Raw genomic sequence first — 15,873 nt, 5'->3', positions numbered from 1 at the left:
GCCCTGAAGGCACTCGCTATATGTTCAGCAGCAGCGGTTCCGATTGTGAGACAGACAAACACAAAATGGTTACTCAAAATCTTTTTGATCCAAAAAAAATAAATAAAAAAAAGCCACATTTGTTGTTTGTTTGACATTTTTCTAGATATATATGTGTACTTTTTTTATTGCAAGCGATGTGAGCTGTTAAGTGCGGACACATGTGGATAATTCTGGTTCCACATATTGAAATACATAACAAAAACTTCATAGTACATTCTAGAATTACCACAGGTACTGGCAAGCGTTCTTCCAGTAACCTGACGATGGCTGATGCACTTACTTTGAGTTCTGAAGTAATTCATTTTGAATTCAGCCCTGTTAATTCATGTGGATTTAATTACCTATTCATTCTATGTTCCTTTGTAAGGAATGATGTCGCTCACATATGCATACCCTCTTACTCGCCCATCAGGGGATTGTTAAATCCTGCATGAATGCATGCCTTATACATGAGATCAAGGAACATAGGAACATAGAATGAATGTGGGTAATTAAATCCACATGAATTAACAGGGCTGAATTCAAAATGAATTACATTCGGAACTCATAACTCAAGACATTCCTGTGGCATTCAGCTGGAATTCATTAGGAATTTGCGTTACAGATAAGCCTGTGTTAAAGTACTTTCAAACGAATTCAGGAGCTGATCTTTCGGTCCAGCTGCCTGTTTGTAGTGTCTTTAAGAGTGAGTCTCACCTAGTGATCTGTCATGCTGGATCACGTTTCCTTTTTGCCAATCCACAGCTGTGTACTAGACAGTGATAATATTATATTAGTTGTATATTAATGGATTACTACTATAAAATTCACTTTGATCTTGCCTGCATTGCATCTATCTACAGCAGTCAATCAGAAGTGAAGAACAACTGCTGTACTCTCAGCTCTCGCTGCCAGTGCTTGCTAGGATAAAAAAAGGAATCTGTTCTATTAGGTTCATCAAACAAAACTAAACGTGCTGTTTGAATAATTGCAATAAAAAGCACTCAGAATGATTGCAAACATCAAGGTGGCTCTGTAAGCACGCAGCATACGGGTTACCTTTGTGTGTCTAAGAGAAACATTCCAGAAGGTTTTTCGAAGGAGAAACAAAAGCAATAGCACTTTAAATAAATATACCCAATGTGAAATCTCTTTCATTGCTGTGGCCTTGGTAAATATAACTGGTGACAGACTGAGGTAGGTACATGGGCATACAAGGAAGTATGCTGCATATAGCTTGCATTGGTTTAGTTAAACAGAAACTCTTAGACTGCCTGGCCACTTTATTAGGACCGGTATGTAATATTCGGTTGGGCCACCATTTGCCCTGGACCACAGCCTTGACAAGACTTGGCATAGACTCCACAAGGTGTTGGAAGGTGTCTAGTGAGGGATGGTAATCCGTTCAGTCATGAGGGTTTCATGCAAGTGGTGCAGGGAGTTAGGCAGGGGATCGCGATGGTGAGCGCTCCGTTCAAGCTCATGCCAGACATGCTCAATCGGATTGCTTTAAGGGGGTGGGTCATGGAAGACTGTGTCATGCTTCTGAAATTCTGGCATTCGGGATGGGAGCTTTTGTCATGAACCTCCTACACAACCACATCTGATTGGTTTATAATAACACCAATATCCTCTGCAGCGGTCACTGGCAGTAGATAATTGATTTAGTCTTTCGTTAAGCGGCATCTGTTTGGGTTCGGGGCAACAAACCGTCTTCGTGGTCAATTATATGACAGGTAATGACCGATGCATTGCACATTAATGCTTAATGATACATCTTCAGTTCTGCAAAACCTTGTAAATAGAGAAAAGACGTACCAGTGGATCCTATAGATCTTATACAATAAAAACAGTAGCCTAGTTCCTTGGAAAACTAATCTTGCTTTGAATGAAACCTGAATAATGTTACGTTAACATATTGAATTACGTATCACTTTGTAGTTTTCCATATACTAAACAAAAACCTGACAACTAAACATTTCAAAATCTGACATGAAAGGCAATTTACTATTATGGCTTCTGGTAGACTTTTGCGATAGTTTCTTTGATAACATGATGTTAAATAAAATATCTAAATGATGTTCATATAGGTTTTTTAAATTTGTCTCAATCCTAAAGCTCTAGGTGATGCAAAACGTTTGGCCATAGCTCTGCTTTCTTGTTACCGTCAGGAATGGTATTTTTTTTCGATCACCAAACTACGCAGTTTATTTACCACTTTCTCTGTTGCTGACTCATAAGACACCAACAGAAAAAAAAAAGTAATTTTTCCCAGAGTAAAGTTATTTGCTGTTAAGAAACACTGTCAGTCGGTTAGCACTTCCTCATTCTGCGACCAGGTTCAAAATGCACACAATGAGAATCTTTTATGTGCATTGTGGGAATGATGGGTAATGTATGTGTGTGTGTAACTATCGTGAATGTATTCATGGTCGTCATTCAATAGTTTTTTGGCAACACTGAATTCCTCTTCTGGTAGTGATTAGAAAGAGGAAACATGTGGAATGCCAAACCCTGATCAGATGACGTTATATATAAATTAGCTCAAAAGTTTTGATATGTTGTACATATCTTTCTCAAGGGAGCACGAGTTTGAATCAAAACATTGGAGGTATTTATAGGTTTTTGACGGCATGACAACTACTTATTATGGTTTATATTCAAATCCATGATTTATTCGTACATGATGTAACGGTGTTCTATATAGTGTGACATCATTTTTATGTCTATCTTTAAATCTGAATTAATTCTAATTATCATTATTTTATATAAAATTGTATTATCATGCAATGCTGGCTGTGAGGATCAGCCTTGATTTGGCCACCCCAGCGCATCAGCATGCTCAACGTTTGAATATTATTTTATTTATTTATTTATTTAAATGTTATATATTTATTGGAGTGCTGTACTATTTAAATGTTATATATTTATTGAAGTGCTGTACTGTTGGTTCATTCATTTTATTATTTCTAATTAATGAAAGGTGGTTCTGTATTCTTTTCTATAAAGTTGTTCCAGTCTCTCCAACATAATTTATTTCATCACATTTTTCACAGGCTATTCCATAAACAACATTGCTATTTTCACAGTATTAATTTTTAGTGGATATGTGTTGTTCTTATGTTTAATATTTTTACTTTTGTCCATGTATTTACACACTTTACATGTACTAGTGCAAGTATTTGTAGAACCTGTTCTGTCAATTATTCTTTTAGTTTATTGTGAACTAAAATATCACCTAAATTAGCTTCTCTTTTGAGTGCTACAACTGGGTCCTTAATACCTTTTTTCAATTTTTCTGAATTATGTAGAATCCGCAAGTGTTATACACACACACATGCACACACACGCACGCACACACAGGGAATCCAAGACCAGCAATCAGCTCTCTATCCAAGGAGAATCAGGATCCAACAGGATACTCATCAATCACAAGAAACACTTAATGAAGAAAAGTCATTGATAAACTGAAAACTCGACTTTTTAATAATTAGCTACACCATTTTAGCTACTATATTAGCTACTGCATTGTTGTTATTCAAGGTTTGCAATTATACAAACATTCTGTGGATGATGTCATGATTATTAGAATAGAATGTTCATTCCCAGAGGTTCCAAAGTTCCCAGTGTGAAGATAAACTTGCATTCCTTTTGTTTCCGAGCAACATTTGTTCCATAGCACTGATTGATCACACAGACTGTGATGTCTTCAGACATCACAATACAGAAGAATACATGGATAAATAGATGCCTGAAGGTTTATAGAAAGGAATAGCAGATTGTTACATCATTAAGTACATATTCACATTCATGGATTTAAATAGAAGTAAGTGAGTGTAGTTACCATGGCAAAACGTCAGGCAGTAGCTTTTCTGTTTTATTTACCAGAGAACAGTGATATAGTAAGATCTGTACTTAGCTATATATCCTTATAGTTTATATCTGGAGAATCGCTTATCCAATTGAGAGGATTCTTGCAAAATACGTTCAAATTCTGAGTGCGTCTGTGCATGCATGTCTGTATTTTCAATGTAATTCTTTTAAATGTTGTGAGGTACCTCAATTGGAAAGTTAAATAGTTCCAGTGAGATTCTAAAGCTCTGCTAGCTTCCATAAACTCTAATATCACAATACTGTTTGCCCTGCATGACTAAGTCTTAACATGCTTACCTCTGTAGTCCTCTACACTTGGCTTCACTTTGACCATGCTGTTCCTTGACTCTGTGTTTTTGCAGTTTTGCCATGCTTTTCCCATTGTTATGCTCTGCATTCATCATAGTTTACCCTGGTTTGCCATGTTTATTAATCTGCTTCACCAGGCCTCGCTGGTCTTAGTGCTTACCAGTGCTTCCCCACACTTTCGTTATGCTCTGTTACACTTTGCTATGCTTTTACTGTGGTTAACTTTTATAAGGGACACACTTTCTCTTGAAACGCATACAAGCATTTAGCAGATTTGGTCTGAGTTGTTGATGCGACTTACTATCTGATCAAGGTCTTTTTTTTGTTCTGTTTTCAGGGCCAGTCTTCCTGCAGATAATAATAATAATAATAATAATTGCGAGTGGCACAGCAGAGCGTAGTTTGGAAGCAGAGCTGGGACTGCACTCCTGTCCAGTGCTGGTTTTCAAGTCACGTGTGGATCAATGCCTTGTCTAACTGAGGGAAGCAGGTTTGGAAGCAGAACTAGAAACCAGACAGGTAGGGTCACGAGGGACCGCTTTGTGGGCAGCAGTGTGGAGTAGTGGTTAGGGCTCTGGACTCTTGACCGGAGGGTTGTGGGTTCAATCCCCAGTGGGGGACACTGCTGTTGTACCCTTGAGCAAGGTACTTTACCTAGATTGCTCCAATAAAAACCCAACTGTATAAATGGGTAATTGTATGTAAAAATAATGTGATATCTGTATAATGTGAAATAATGTATAATGTGATATCTTGTAACAATTGTAAGTCGTCCTGGATAAGGGCGTCTGCTAAGAAATAAATAATAATAATAATAATAATAATAATTTTAAATGAGAAATGAACCTGCCTGGATTTGTCCTAATTCCATCATACTGTGTAGAGTTAAGGCCTAAAGTTTGGCATCACCCTGTAGAATGAACTCATTTTGCTTCATAAAGTCGAATGAAACCTGCTGGATAATGTTATGTTAACATATTGAATTGCATACCGCTTTGTAGCTTTCCATATACAATACTTAATGAAAAACTGACAAAAATTGAAAAAATGTGACGTTTTGAAATCCAACGTGAAATACTGTACTGCTATTATGGCTTCCAGTAGACCTTTTTTTCACAATATCATTTTGTAGTTTCTTTGATTACATTATGTTAAATAAAATATCTAAATTATGTTCATATAGTTTAAATTATGTCTCAATTCTAGGTGATGCAAAACTTTTGGCCATAGCTGTAGATGTCATTATTTATTTTATTTCTTAGCAGACGCCCTTACCCAGGGCAACTTACAATTGTTACAAGATATCACGTTATTTTTTACATACAATTCCCCATTTATACAGTTGGGTTTTTAATAGAGCAATCTAGGTAAAGTACCTTGCTCAAGGGTACAACAGCTGGGATTGAACCCACGACCCTCCGGTCAAGAGTCCAGAGCCCTAACCACTACTCCACGCTGCTGTCATCCTGTGAATACTTCATAGTTCTGTGTTATTTGTTTATTTTTACATTTTTCAAAGATATATCATTCACGATTTGATTACAAAAAGTGCATAACAAAAAAAACAACATTATTGAATTTGTATTTTTGAAATCATTTGACGCTTGATTGCAATATTTGAATATGAAAGATTACAAACAGAATATGAAACAGGAAATCTTTCCTTTTGTTTTTTAAGGGCTTCTAGCAGTGGACCCTGTACTTTTTAAACAACAGTTTAGTCAAAAACCTTTCCAAGTGTAACGTGATTTTTCCACTCTGAAAAATGTCCTCCCTGTTTCCCTTTCCAGTATTTAGAACCAGTTTTCTTTAGCATTATTGATGAATAGCTGAAAGTTTAATTGTTAGTCAAAGACCTTAAGGAATTATTCCCAAAAGGCATTACTGTGTAGCATATTTTGTAAGTTTGGGAAATAAAATCCTGAATTAGATGCCAAATACGGTTATTTCTGTACAAGCTGAAAAGCTTCTATGAGATTCATTCTGAATCTTGCCTTTCTGACATTTTGAGGCCTGTCAGAGAACACATTTACAGAGCTTAGATCTTGTTACATATATTCTCTTGGTGACCTTGTATTGAATAAGTCTTATGTTTTAATTACCTTTTGATTACTGCATAGTTCTAAATTTAAGAAAATAACTCAGTAGTCGTTCACAAATCTTAATTTTTGTGATTTTATAACAAGCTAATTCATCGTATGTAGCATCTCTTATTGTAACAGATATAATTTCGCACAGTTCAAGCAGCTAGAAACACTTCGCTTCACTTTGTGTTCTCCCCAAACTACACGTCATCTCTTCTACAAATTAAAGATCCCCTACCCATGACATTATCTTTTACGAAAACCTCTAAATAGTTTGTGTAACTTGCTTTTTCTTCAGTGGAAAATGCCAAAGTTAATTTAATAAGGTGTAAATACATTTCTTCTTTGGTATTAAGAAAAGGATTTCCCCTTCAGAAGTAAGTCCAGCCCCCTATTAAAGCCATATTTAGTCCTCAACTTAAGAGCATAATGTGCCAAAACAAACTCTGCTAATAACGCCTCCTCTCTGGTGTGCAGGATGTCATGGTTCAGCGGCGTATTAGTGCCCAAAGTGGATGACCGCAAGACGGCGTGGGCCGAGCGCAATGGCAAGAAGCCCAAACGAAAGGGCGCCTCGTCGTTGTGCAACCCCCGCTACATGAGCTGCCTGCGGGACGCCGAGACCATGGAGCCGCCCCCGCCACCACCCAACCGCGCCCACCACCACCACAACCGCACCAACGCTGGGGGCAGCTTCGGAGTGCGCTGCGGCTGGCAGGAGGACCACTACGCCAACAAGGGGGTGGGCAAGAACAGCTCTGGGGGCCACACGGACGTGGGACTCAAATCCGTGGACCTGGGCTTCGAAGACGGGGATCTGAAAGCTGGGAAAGCCCTGGAAGAAGGAGGCCCGGTCACGGCTGCGGATTGCTGGCTCCGGGTGGTGCAGGTGTTCCAATCCAAGAAATTCCACTCGACCAAGCTGGAGAGGCTCTACCAGCGCTACTTCTTCAGCATGAACCAGAGCAGCCTCACCATGCTCATGGGGGTCCTGGTGGTTGTTTGTGGGGTCATGCTCGCCTTCCACTGCATCCACGGGGAAAACATGGAAAATGTGGCCTATATCTCGGTTCTGTCCGTGGCCATGGCGCTCTTCCTGGCCTTCATGGTCGTGTGTAACCGGAACGGGTTCCACCAGGATTATATGTGGATCGTCAGCTACCTGGTCATCACCGTGCTGTTCGTGGTGCAGGTGTTCGGGGTCTTCAACGTGGCCCCCCGCAGTGCCTCGGAAGGGATATGGTGGTCCGTCTTCTTCATCTACATCATCTACACCCTCCTGCCCGTCCGCATGAGGGCAGCAGTCCTCAGTGGGCTTGTACTGTCCACTATCCATCTAGTGACCTCCTGGAGACTCAATCTGGAGGACCACTTCTTATGGAAGCAGGTAGGACTTGTTTATTTAGTAAGGGTGCCTGACTTCCATGGCTCTGTCATCCAGCTTCAATCATAATGCATGACTTAATTAACGATGCTACCATCACGCTTTCTGTAATTACGCCTGTTTCATACTGTTGCATTTATCTTGCTATCACATGTCATAACATGGATAATTGTATCATCAGCAGTGATCATGTTTCTGGAGGTTATCGTGATCATCGCTACTGCTGTCAAAATGATTCCTCTCTGTTCTTGTAGACATCACATATGTTTTGAAAAAGTGGATGGTCATTTAAAAAAATATATTTTTTATAAATCAAAAAGAGATCTGGTCTCTAATATTGGTCAACCCACCTCCCAAACAAAAATAAAATGCATATCTTTCGATTTTTCTAAAAATTCAAGCACTTTTTTTAATGACTTTTTTTCAGCCCCCTCTCAGTGGTGGGAGGGAACAGTGGTGTGGCTTTTTTTTTTTTTAGAAAGCCAGCAAGCTAAAAGCAGATGCAAGAGAGCAAGGACTACCAACGAGGGAGAAAGTGGCAATTAATGGGCGTTGAAACATGATTTAAGATAATCAGGGGGGAAATTGTGATATTATTTTGCCTATAATTGCTAATTCACATTTGTCAATTTGTACGTTGAATTTGGATAAGTGATTTGTTGCACAAAATTTATCCTGGTGGTTGATTTTGAGTGGTTTCAAATCTGAAAATTTGATCTCCAAAACAAAAATAAAATACCTCTATATTTCTGAAGATTCATGTACTTCAGGTCTGCAGAGTGTCCGAAGTAAGTGACTGGTCTGTTAGGGAACAAAATCGGTTTGATTTGTGTGTTATTTAAACTTTTATAGGCTGGATAGCACTAGCTAGCCTGCAAAGTATCATCTGTATAAGACTCCAGATTTTACTGCATCAATTCGGTCCTATTTAAAGTTCAGGGATTGAAATAAGACTCCTATTGTGTAGCACTTTCACCCTATTCTAGGTTTTAATACGAGCTTGATTAGCCACAGTGTATGGGTTACAAGCTCTGGTGTGTCTTATTAAACTCCCAGTAAAACCAGGAATGAATCCAGATGCTATGCAAGGGGAGTCTTCGTTCCATACCTGAAGCCAAATCTTTTACAAACTAAACAGTAAATATGAGGAGATTGCAAAAAAAAAGCTAATTGGAATAAATATATACCTAGCATGGTTAAACTGTGCAATAAAACACAGTGAAAGCATGGTGATGCATAGGCAAGCATTCTAAAGCACATAGAGGTATGGTAAAGCATATTAAAAACATGACAATCAATTGAAAAAATGCATAATATATCCATAGGAAAAATGGAAAATGACCGTAGTAACATTTTAAATAATCAGAATTGTAATTTGTTACAATTAGTAGCAAGGCCACCTCATTGTGGACATTTTTTTGTGTTTTTTGATTAGCCACAAGAGAGGACAGGATTTATAAAACTGTATCCCAGGGTAGCAGCATTTCCCAAATCTTTGGGGCACAGACTCAGATAATTCTACCTTTTTTTTATAATTAACAAAAGGCAAACGTTATAGGCTAGGCTTAATATTTCTATCTAACTTCGAATCTGATAAGAGATTCGATTAGCTGTGTTAAAAAAAAAGAGGGTTTTCCGGTGGCGGCTGATGCTGATGCTGACATGAGGATGTTCTTGTCGGCTCCCAAAAAATTTCAGCTGGGGAAAAAAACAAAAAACCTATTCTTGGAACTGCAGCTGAATTCTAAAGCTGTGCGTCGGCACTGTAGAATATCTGCTGTCCGTTCTGTCTGGGGAATGACTGCCCTTGTTATAGGTCAGACGGTTGAAAAGCTTGCAATACATTGCTGTGAGGCTGTCATTATGTAACACCACAAAGGAGTTATTGTACTTTATTCACGAGGGTGGAGTACTGTATGCAGACTACATTTTTTATTTTCATTTTTGATGAATTTGTGATGCTCACAAGGGTAACCAGCTACACGGCAGACTGAAAAAAAGAATAGTCGTCTCTGTTTAGAGGGGGTTGAGGGAGCAGTTCAGTCTCCGTGCCTCAAGCCTGCTCTGGACTGGAGGGAGCACCCTTTCTCTTAGGGGGTGAGGGAGCAGTTCAGTCTCCGTGCCTCAAGCCTGCTCTGGACTGGAGGGAGCACCCTTTCTCTTAGGGGGTGAGGGAGCAGTTCAGTTTCCATGCCTCAAGCCTGCCCTGGACTGGAGGGAACACACTTTCTCTTAGGGAGTTATAGTGGATCTCATCCCAGCAGCTGGTCAGCACAAGACACATACTTGCCTTTCAAATTCAGAGCTTGCTATTCAGTTGAATGGTAAGATATATGTGTAATGTATAGCTTTTGCTCAGTTTCCCATATATATATATATATATATATATATATATATATATATATATATATATATATACACTTCTCAAATATATTTGAAAAAACATCCCAACAATATATTTCAAATTGTGTTTTGTAATGGCTTATACAAACCTGACACGTGTACCAATGATGTATCTCCTCTCTCTCTCTGTCGCTGACACCTGATCCCGTCCCTGTGCCTGGCTCTGTTTGACCTGAGATCATCCGTTCAAGTACAGCCAGCTCTGCTTGTGCTGTGTTATTGTGGTGGCCTGGCCCACCTCTGTTCCCACTGTTGTCAAAACACAGGCTAGGTAATGCAGCGTTGGCCGCTGAGTCACATTGATTTCTTCCCAGAAAACAGTTGTTAAAAACAGTTTCACATTTCCCCTTGCTATTCACTGCATTGTTCCCTGACTTTAGCCCTTGGAAGGTCTAGGTGTGAATTTGCAACCCTTTGTAGAGACGTCGATGTACTGTTACAGACAGTTCCAAATAAAGACCTTTTTAAAAATATATATTTGTTTGAGAGTGGGGATTGCTTTTAAAAGTTTAGGGTCGTATTTCAGCTGGCTGGAGTGGAGTATATTCAGGCTCGATTATTAATCTAGGGGTCATGCTTGCTTTCGGGCCTAGTTTAATTTACAAGTAAACAGACCAATATTTTAGTCACCCTAGTTTAAACAGGTCTTCTGAGGTTAATTCAGGGTGATTACTTGCGGAATATGTTACGCGTACATGCCAGTAGTCCCGATTTCCTAGAAAATGTCCCATGTCCTAATGTATAGGAAGAAAATTTCAGGGTCTACTATATATTATAATCGGGATTATAACGGTAAGTTTACCTCAATCATAAAACCTCTTAATACATTTTAATGTATTCATTTCAAAACAAAACTGCAAAAACAAGTATGTCTAAAAATAAAACCAAAAATGAAACCAATGTTGCCATGTAACATTTATAATATGTGGCATGATCCACAGGTGCTATAAATTGGATCCGATAAGCCTCTGTATTTGCCTGTACAAATATTTGATATAAACAATAAATTAGGCAAATATATACGAAGGAGTAAATTGAGAGACAGCGAAAGGGAGAGTTTACTTTCCAGGATTAGTAAAGCCACGATTTTGAATTAATTTTAATCCACACCATTTGAAAAGTTTAAAAAATATATTGGTTCCGTTTTTATAATTAGTGTTGTTCCAAAACAATAATTACAAAAGAATCTCATGAAAAGCAACTTGTGTATATTGTTTTATTGTAAGTTGACTTTTTCCTTTCAAGAACAAATGCATTAATTAATTGTATTAATCACCAATTAATTATATGAATGTCTAATTAACTTTCACTGAGGATGGCATCTGGCCACAACGTGTCTGTGCTTGAGTGCGTGTCTGCCGTTTAATATAAAAAAATAATAATAATAATAATTTAAAATTTAGAAAGTCGTTTTTCTACTAAACTAGTGCCCTTAAATATTATCTCTTTGTTTTCACAAAGCATCAATCCAGCTGCCTGCACTGAATGGATTCAATGTTTAAATGATTATTTCAATGAAAAAGTAATTTCCTTATGTGCATTTCTTTTGTATTTATTTTTCAAATTGATTGATTTCTTTCATGTACAGTATTCCGCTGCAGTGACTTGCGATGCATCAAGACACAATAAAGGATGAATGCTTTTGAATGTATGAGAAAATCAGTGATTCACATCAAATGAAGTGTTTTTTAAAAATCCTATACGATTATACAATAAAGGCTGCAAAATTGTAAAGTACTCACAACCAATCCTTTAACTTTAAAAACCATTTAAAATGGACACAGCTTGGCTAACGGCTTGCAGTATAATTCAATGTTTCTGTTACTTCCCCCATCTCGCAAAATTCTACTGCGGAGGATGCAAAAGAGACCATTGGCCTGTAATTAGCTCTAAATATAGTGAGATTCAGCTGTTGGATTTTATTGCAGAGTGCAATTCTCTGTGAAAATCCACTGGAGGATTCTACCTCGACAGTAATTACACTGAATTCAAATATATATATCTATATATGTATATAAATAAAAATGAGAGAATGTTGTTTCATTCTTCTGCTACTGGAGCCTCAGCCACACTGCCTGATCCAAATCCTCTGTGGTTTGATCTCAAACTTGTACGGTGCAAAAAATGCCTGTGCCTTGCGTGGGCTGCCCTGTGCAAGAGGCTGAATGAGGAATATGCTGGTTTTAGTTAACCTTCCAATGCAACTGATCTGCACGTTTCCCTTGATGCTTGTAACACAGATGTTGGATCCCTTTGCTCTGCTGTTGAGTTAGGATTGTTTCTCGGTGTGTCTGAACTTGCTTGCCTGCATGTTGCATGTTGCATATGCTTCCAGGTTCCATTCAAATCGTGTGACGTTGTGTGACCTTTCACTTCGTAAAGACACTTTCAGACATGGCTGTGTTTTTTTTTAGTTTTGAATTAGTTTCATGTAAGATGAGTTTGCAAAAATGAACAACAAATTTCTGTAGTAAATTCTAATACATTTGCACAATACTGTGTAATGCAGGACACGCCTAGCATTTGTGCAATATGACTGTGGAGTGGTTGTGGAATTTGGAAAATCTTATAGAGGCTGTTTCTGAATATGAAGAATGGCATGCTAAATCAGGATCATTGAAAAAAAGACAAGACATTTCTGTTTGAAGACACTGCTTCACAACATTACAGGTGACAAATGATGGATCGGGTCAGGTGTGCAGTAAATAGCCTTAACCCAGTGACTTTTAGAAAGTGAGCCAGGGGGTTATGTTAACGGGACACTGGGAAGAAAACTCCAGCTCCCCTTCAAAGGGAGGCCCTGATATCTTTAACGTCTGAGCAGATGGGACCTGCTTAGTTAAGGATCCAGAAACAGTTAAGAATTCTGCACCCCTTCCTCCATTACCTGCGTAGGAGGAGATGGGACGTCAGGGGTGTAATAAATTGCCCTCCTAAAAATAACTGTGCACTGTGTGAAATAGCAGAAGCCTGGTAAATATTTGCTAACCCGAGCTGAGGGGAGGGGGTTGTACTTTTTTCACATCTCTGTATTTTTTTTTTCATTGACCTTTTGCTTCTCTTAACTTCACTGTCATAGCTGGATATCATAGCTACTCTAATAGACAAATCTATTGTCCAAAAGGATAGTTTGTAGTGCTTTGGTGTGTCTTACACTATACAGTACGTAGCTCTGCAGGTCTGTATTTTGCAACATCACCATTGATCCAAGATAAAGGACATAGAGCTAACTGTAGTAATATTTCCTAGTATGTATCGACACAATCAATTTGCTAATCAGGTATATTGATGGATTGTGAATGCCTTTTTATTTAAAAGCAAGGTGCAAAAATAATACATGCCTTCAAATGCAACAGAAAGATATTAATATAATAACAAAGTTCATCTTCACACACACACACACATATGTTTAGGCAAGATATATAAGACAGGCACTTGAGTGACCATCACCGCGCCCAATGCTATTCCCAGGAATTACGTAATCGATCCTTGTTTGATTTCTGTTTGTAACTAGCTGCTACATTCTTCTGTCTTATGATAATGTTTAAGCTGTAAGTGTTGAACTTTTCAGTGGAATCAATACAGGAAACGTACTAACACATCAATTGGTATTGTGCCCACTCATTTATAGACATTGTATTTCCTTACAGGCTGCAAATAGGGTACCAGGGCAATTAATTGATCAACGAAGTTTAAAATCCTTAGCGGATGATAATCGGTTCATTGTTATGTCTTCACTAGTGTGCATTTCCGTAAGCTTGTAAGCATCTTTTTCAAAGCTGTTAATGAAGTAAATGTATTCCCAGCAGATATTTCAATGCTACATTTGCAACAGGGAGATACATCTTTTATATAGTGCAGAAAAACGTCCGGGTGCTGTTATTCAATCATGGCCAATACTTTTTAATTTGAATGAGATTTTACTGTGAGTGTAATTGGACACTCCAGATCGTGCCACCTCTGTAGTTTGTCTAATTAAAATGTCCCAGTCCTTCCGGCTGTATATAACAAATGGGATTTACTGGTATGAAGATTGTAATAAATAAATGCAACGCTGACAGAGTTGTTTTTGTGTCCAATGTACTGTCTATGAAGCAATGATGGCTGTGCTTCCTTATTCATTTTCATAGACTACTGACCTTGTTTTGTCGAAAGAAGAGAGTACACAGTGGAATCAATTTTAGTGCAATTGCTTTATCATATGCTCACTGAGCTCAGAATGGCCTTCGTGGTCTAGGTGTTGCACTGAGTTTATAACTCCCTCGCCCCCTAAGAGAAAGGAGGGTCCCTCAGGTCCTGTGCAGGCTTGAGACATGAACACTGAACTGCTCCCCCACCCCCTAAGAGAAAGAGTGCTCCCTCCAGTCCAGGGCAGGCTTGAGGCACGGAGACTGAACTGCTCCCTCACCCCCTAAGAGAAAGGGTGATCCCGCCAATCCAGGACAGGCTTGAGGCACGGAGACTGAACTGCTCCCTCAACCCCCTAAGAGAAAGGGTGATCCCTCCAATCCAGGGCAGGCTTGAGTCATGGAGACTGAACTGCTCCCTCACCCCCTAAGAGAAAGGGTGCTCCCTCCAGTCCAGGGCAGGCTTGAGGCAATTGATCATTATAGGAATTACCTGTACTTGTTATCGGACAGGATCCAGGTAGACTATGGTAACTATCTTATCTACCTACCCTTTGTGTGTTTAACTGCCCACAGAGTGACCTGGTGCAATTCATCATTGCTTGACCGCGTCTGTGATTGAGTGCAGTCAGGCAAGTTGTAACATGATTACTGATTTACTGGCTATATGCAGTAGTTCCAGACTGTAGAATCTTGCAACATTGTATCCATGTCTACTAGATAATTTATCAAACATTGCCAATTTAACTCAAAGTGATTTTAGATGCTGTGACCCAAAGGGAGACCCTTTCTCTTAGGGGGTGAGGAAACCATTCACTCTCCATGCCTCAAGCCTGCCCTGGACTGGAGGGAGCACCCTTTCTCTTAGGGGAGATAGGGAGCAATTCAGTCTCCAACCCTAATACCTACTCCTGTTGCAACACCAATGTAGTCAATATCACAACTGACATTTGCAGTCAGAACGAAAATATTTGAATCAAGGGTTATCTAAAGGGTCAGCCTGTGTATTCAATTTCCAATAATTAGAAACATTAAAAAGCCATCTGTCTCCCTGTCTGCTGTGACCGGAGATGAATATCTTTGAAAACATGTAAGATAATGTCAAATAGCATTTAGCATTGGAGGGCTGTCAGCTTTGTAAGCAGTAGAAATAAACAAAGGAAGAGGATTAAACTGGTCAGGCCTAGTACTGCCACCTGCTGAATGGAGTTAATCAATCATCAATCAATCAATCTTTATTTCTTATAGCGCCTTGCACGATAATTCTCCTCAAAGTGCTTTACAGAGAGAAAATAACAGAAAATGAATACTATACAAAACTGTTTTAAGAAATAGTAAACGCTGATAAAAGACCCCTTATCTATATTAAAATAATGTCTTTTTTAAAAATCTTACTTTAAAAAGCAGTGACAAAATGCATATCATTTATTAAAAAACAATAACAAATAGTATAAAACAGAATGATATATTTTCCCTTTAAAATTCATATGATAAATGTACGGAGCAGTACTGAAAACTACTTGCCATTATCTTTCCCAGCAATGCAAGCCAACATTTTCATTAGAAACATGCTGAACAGTCACTTTAGTAATAATTTTTTTTTATTGGACACTAGTGAGTTTGTTTTTTTTGGCAGTAGTTCATTTGAACATGTGTTTCGCATCACCATCAA

At 38.6% G+C, this 15,873-nt stretch overlaps 1 protein-coding gene across 5 annotated transcripts in view; it reads left to right on the top strand.

Annotated features, from left to right (window-relative positions):
* Positions 1-15,873, top strand: part of LOC117966951 (adenylate cyclase type 6-like) — an 88,541-nt gene that overhangs the window by 9,011 nt on the left and 63,657 nt on the right. For 4 of the 5 annotated variants that reach the window (XM_059011308.1, XM_059011306.1, XM_059011305.1 and 1 more), the window contains exons 2-3: positions 4,541-4,722; positions 6,765-7,674. In XM_059011308.1, coding sequence (XP_058867291.1) covers positions 6,766-7,674 — 909 coding nt within the window. In that variant the 5' untranslated portion in view covers positions 4,541-4,722; position 6,765. The remainder of the gene's footprint in view (positions 1-4,540; positions 4,723-6,764; positions 7,675-15,873) is intronic. The other variant, XM_059011310.1, reaches the window with a different exon arrangement.

This window comes from Acipenser ruthenus, chromosome 42, assembly GCF_902713425.1.
Source record: "Acipenser ruthenus chromosome 42, fAciRut3.2 maternal haplotype, whole genome shotgun sequence".
NCBI lineage: Eukaryota > Metazoa > Chordata > Actinopteri > Acipenseriformes > Acipenseridae > Acipenser > Acipenser ruthenus.
Note: the sequence above shows the minus strand (reverse complement) of the source record. Positions and strands in the feature narration are given on the sequence as shown.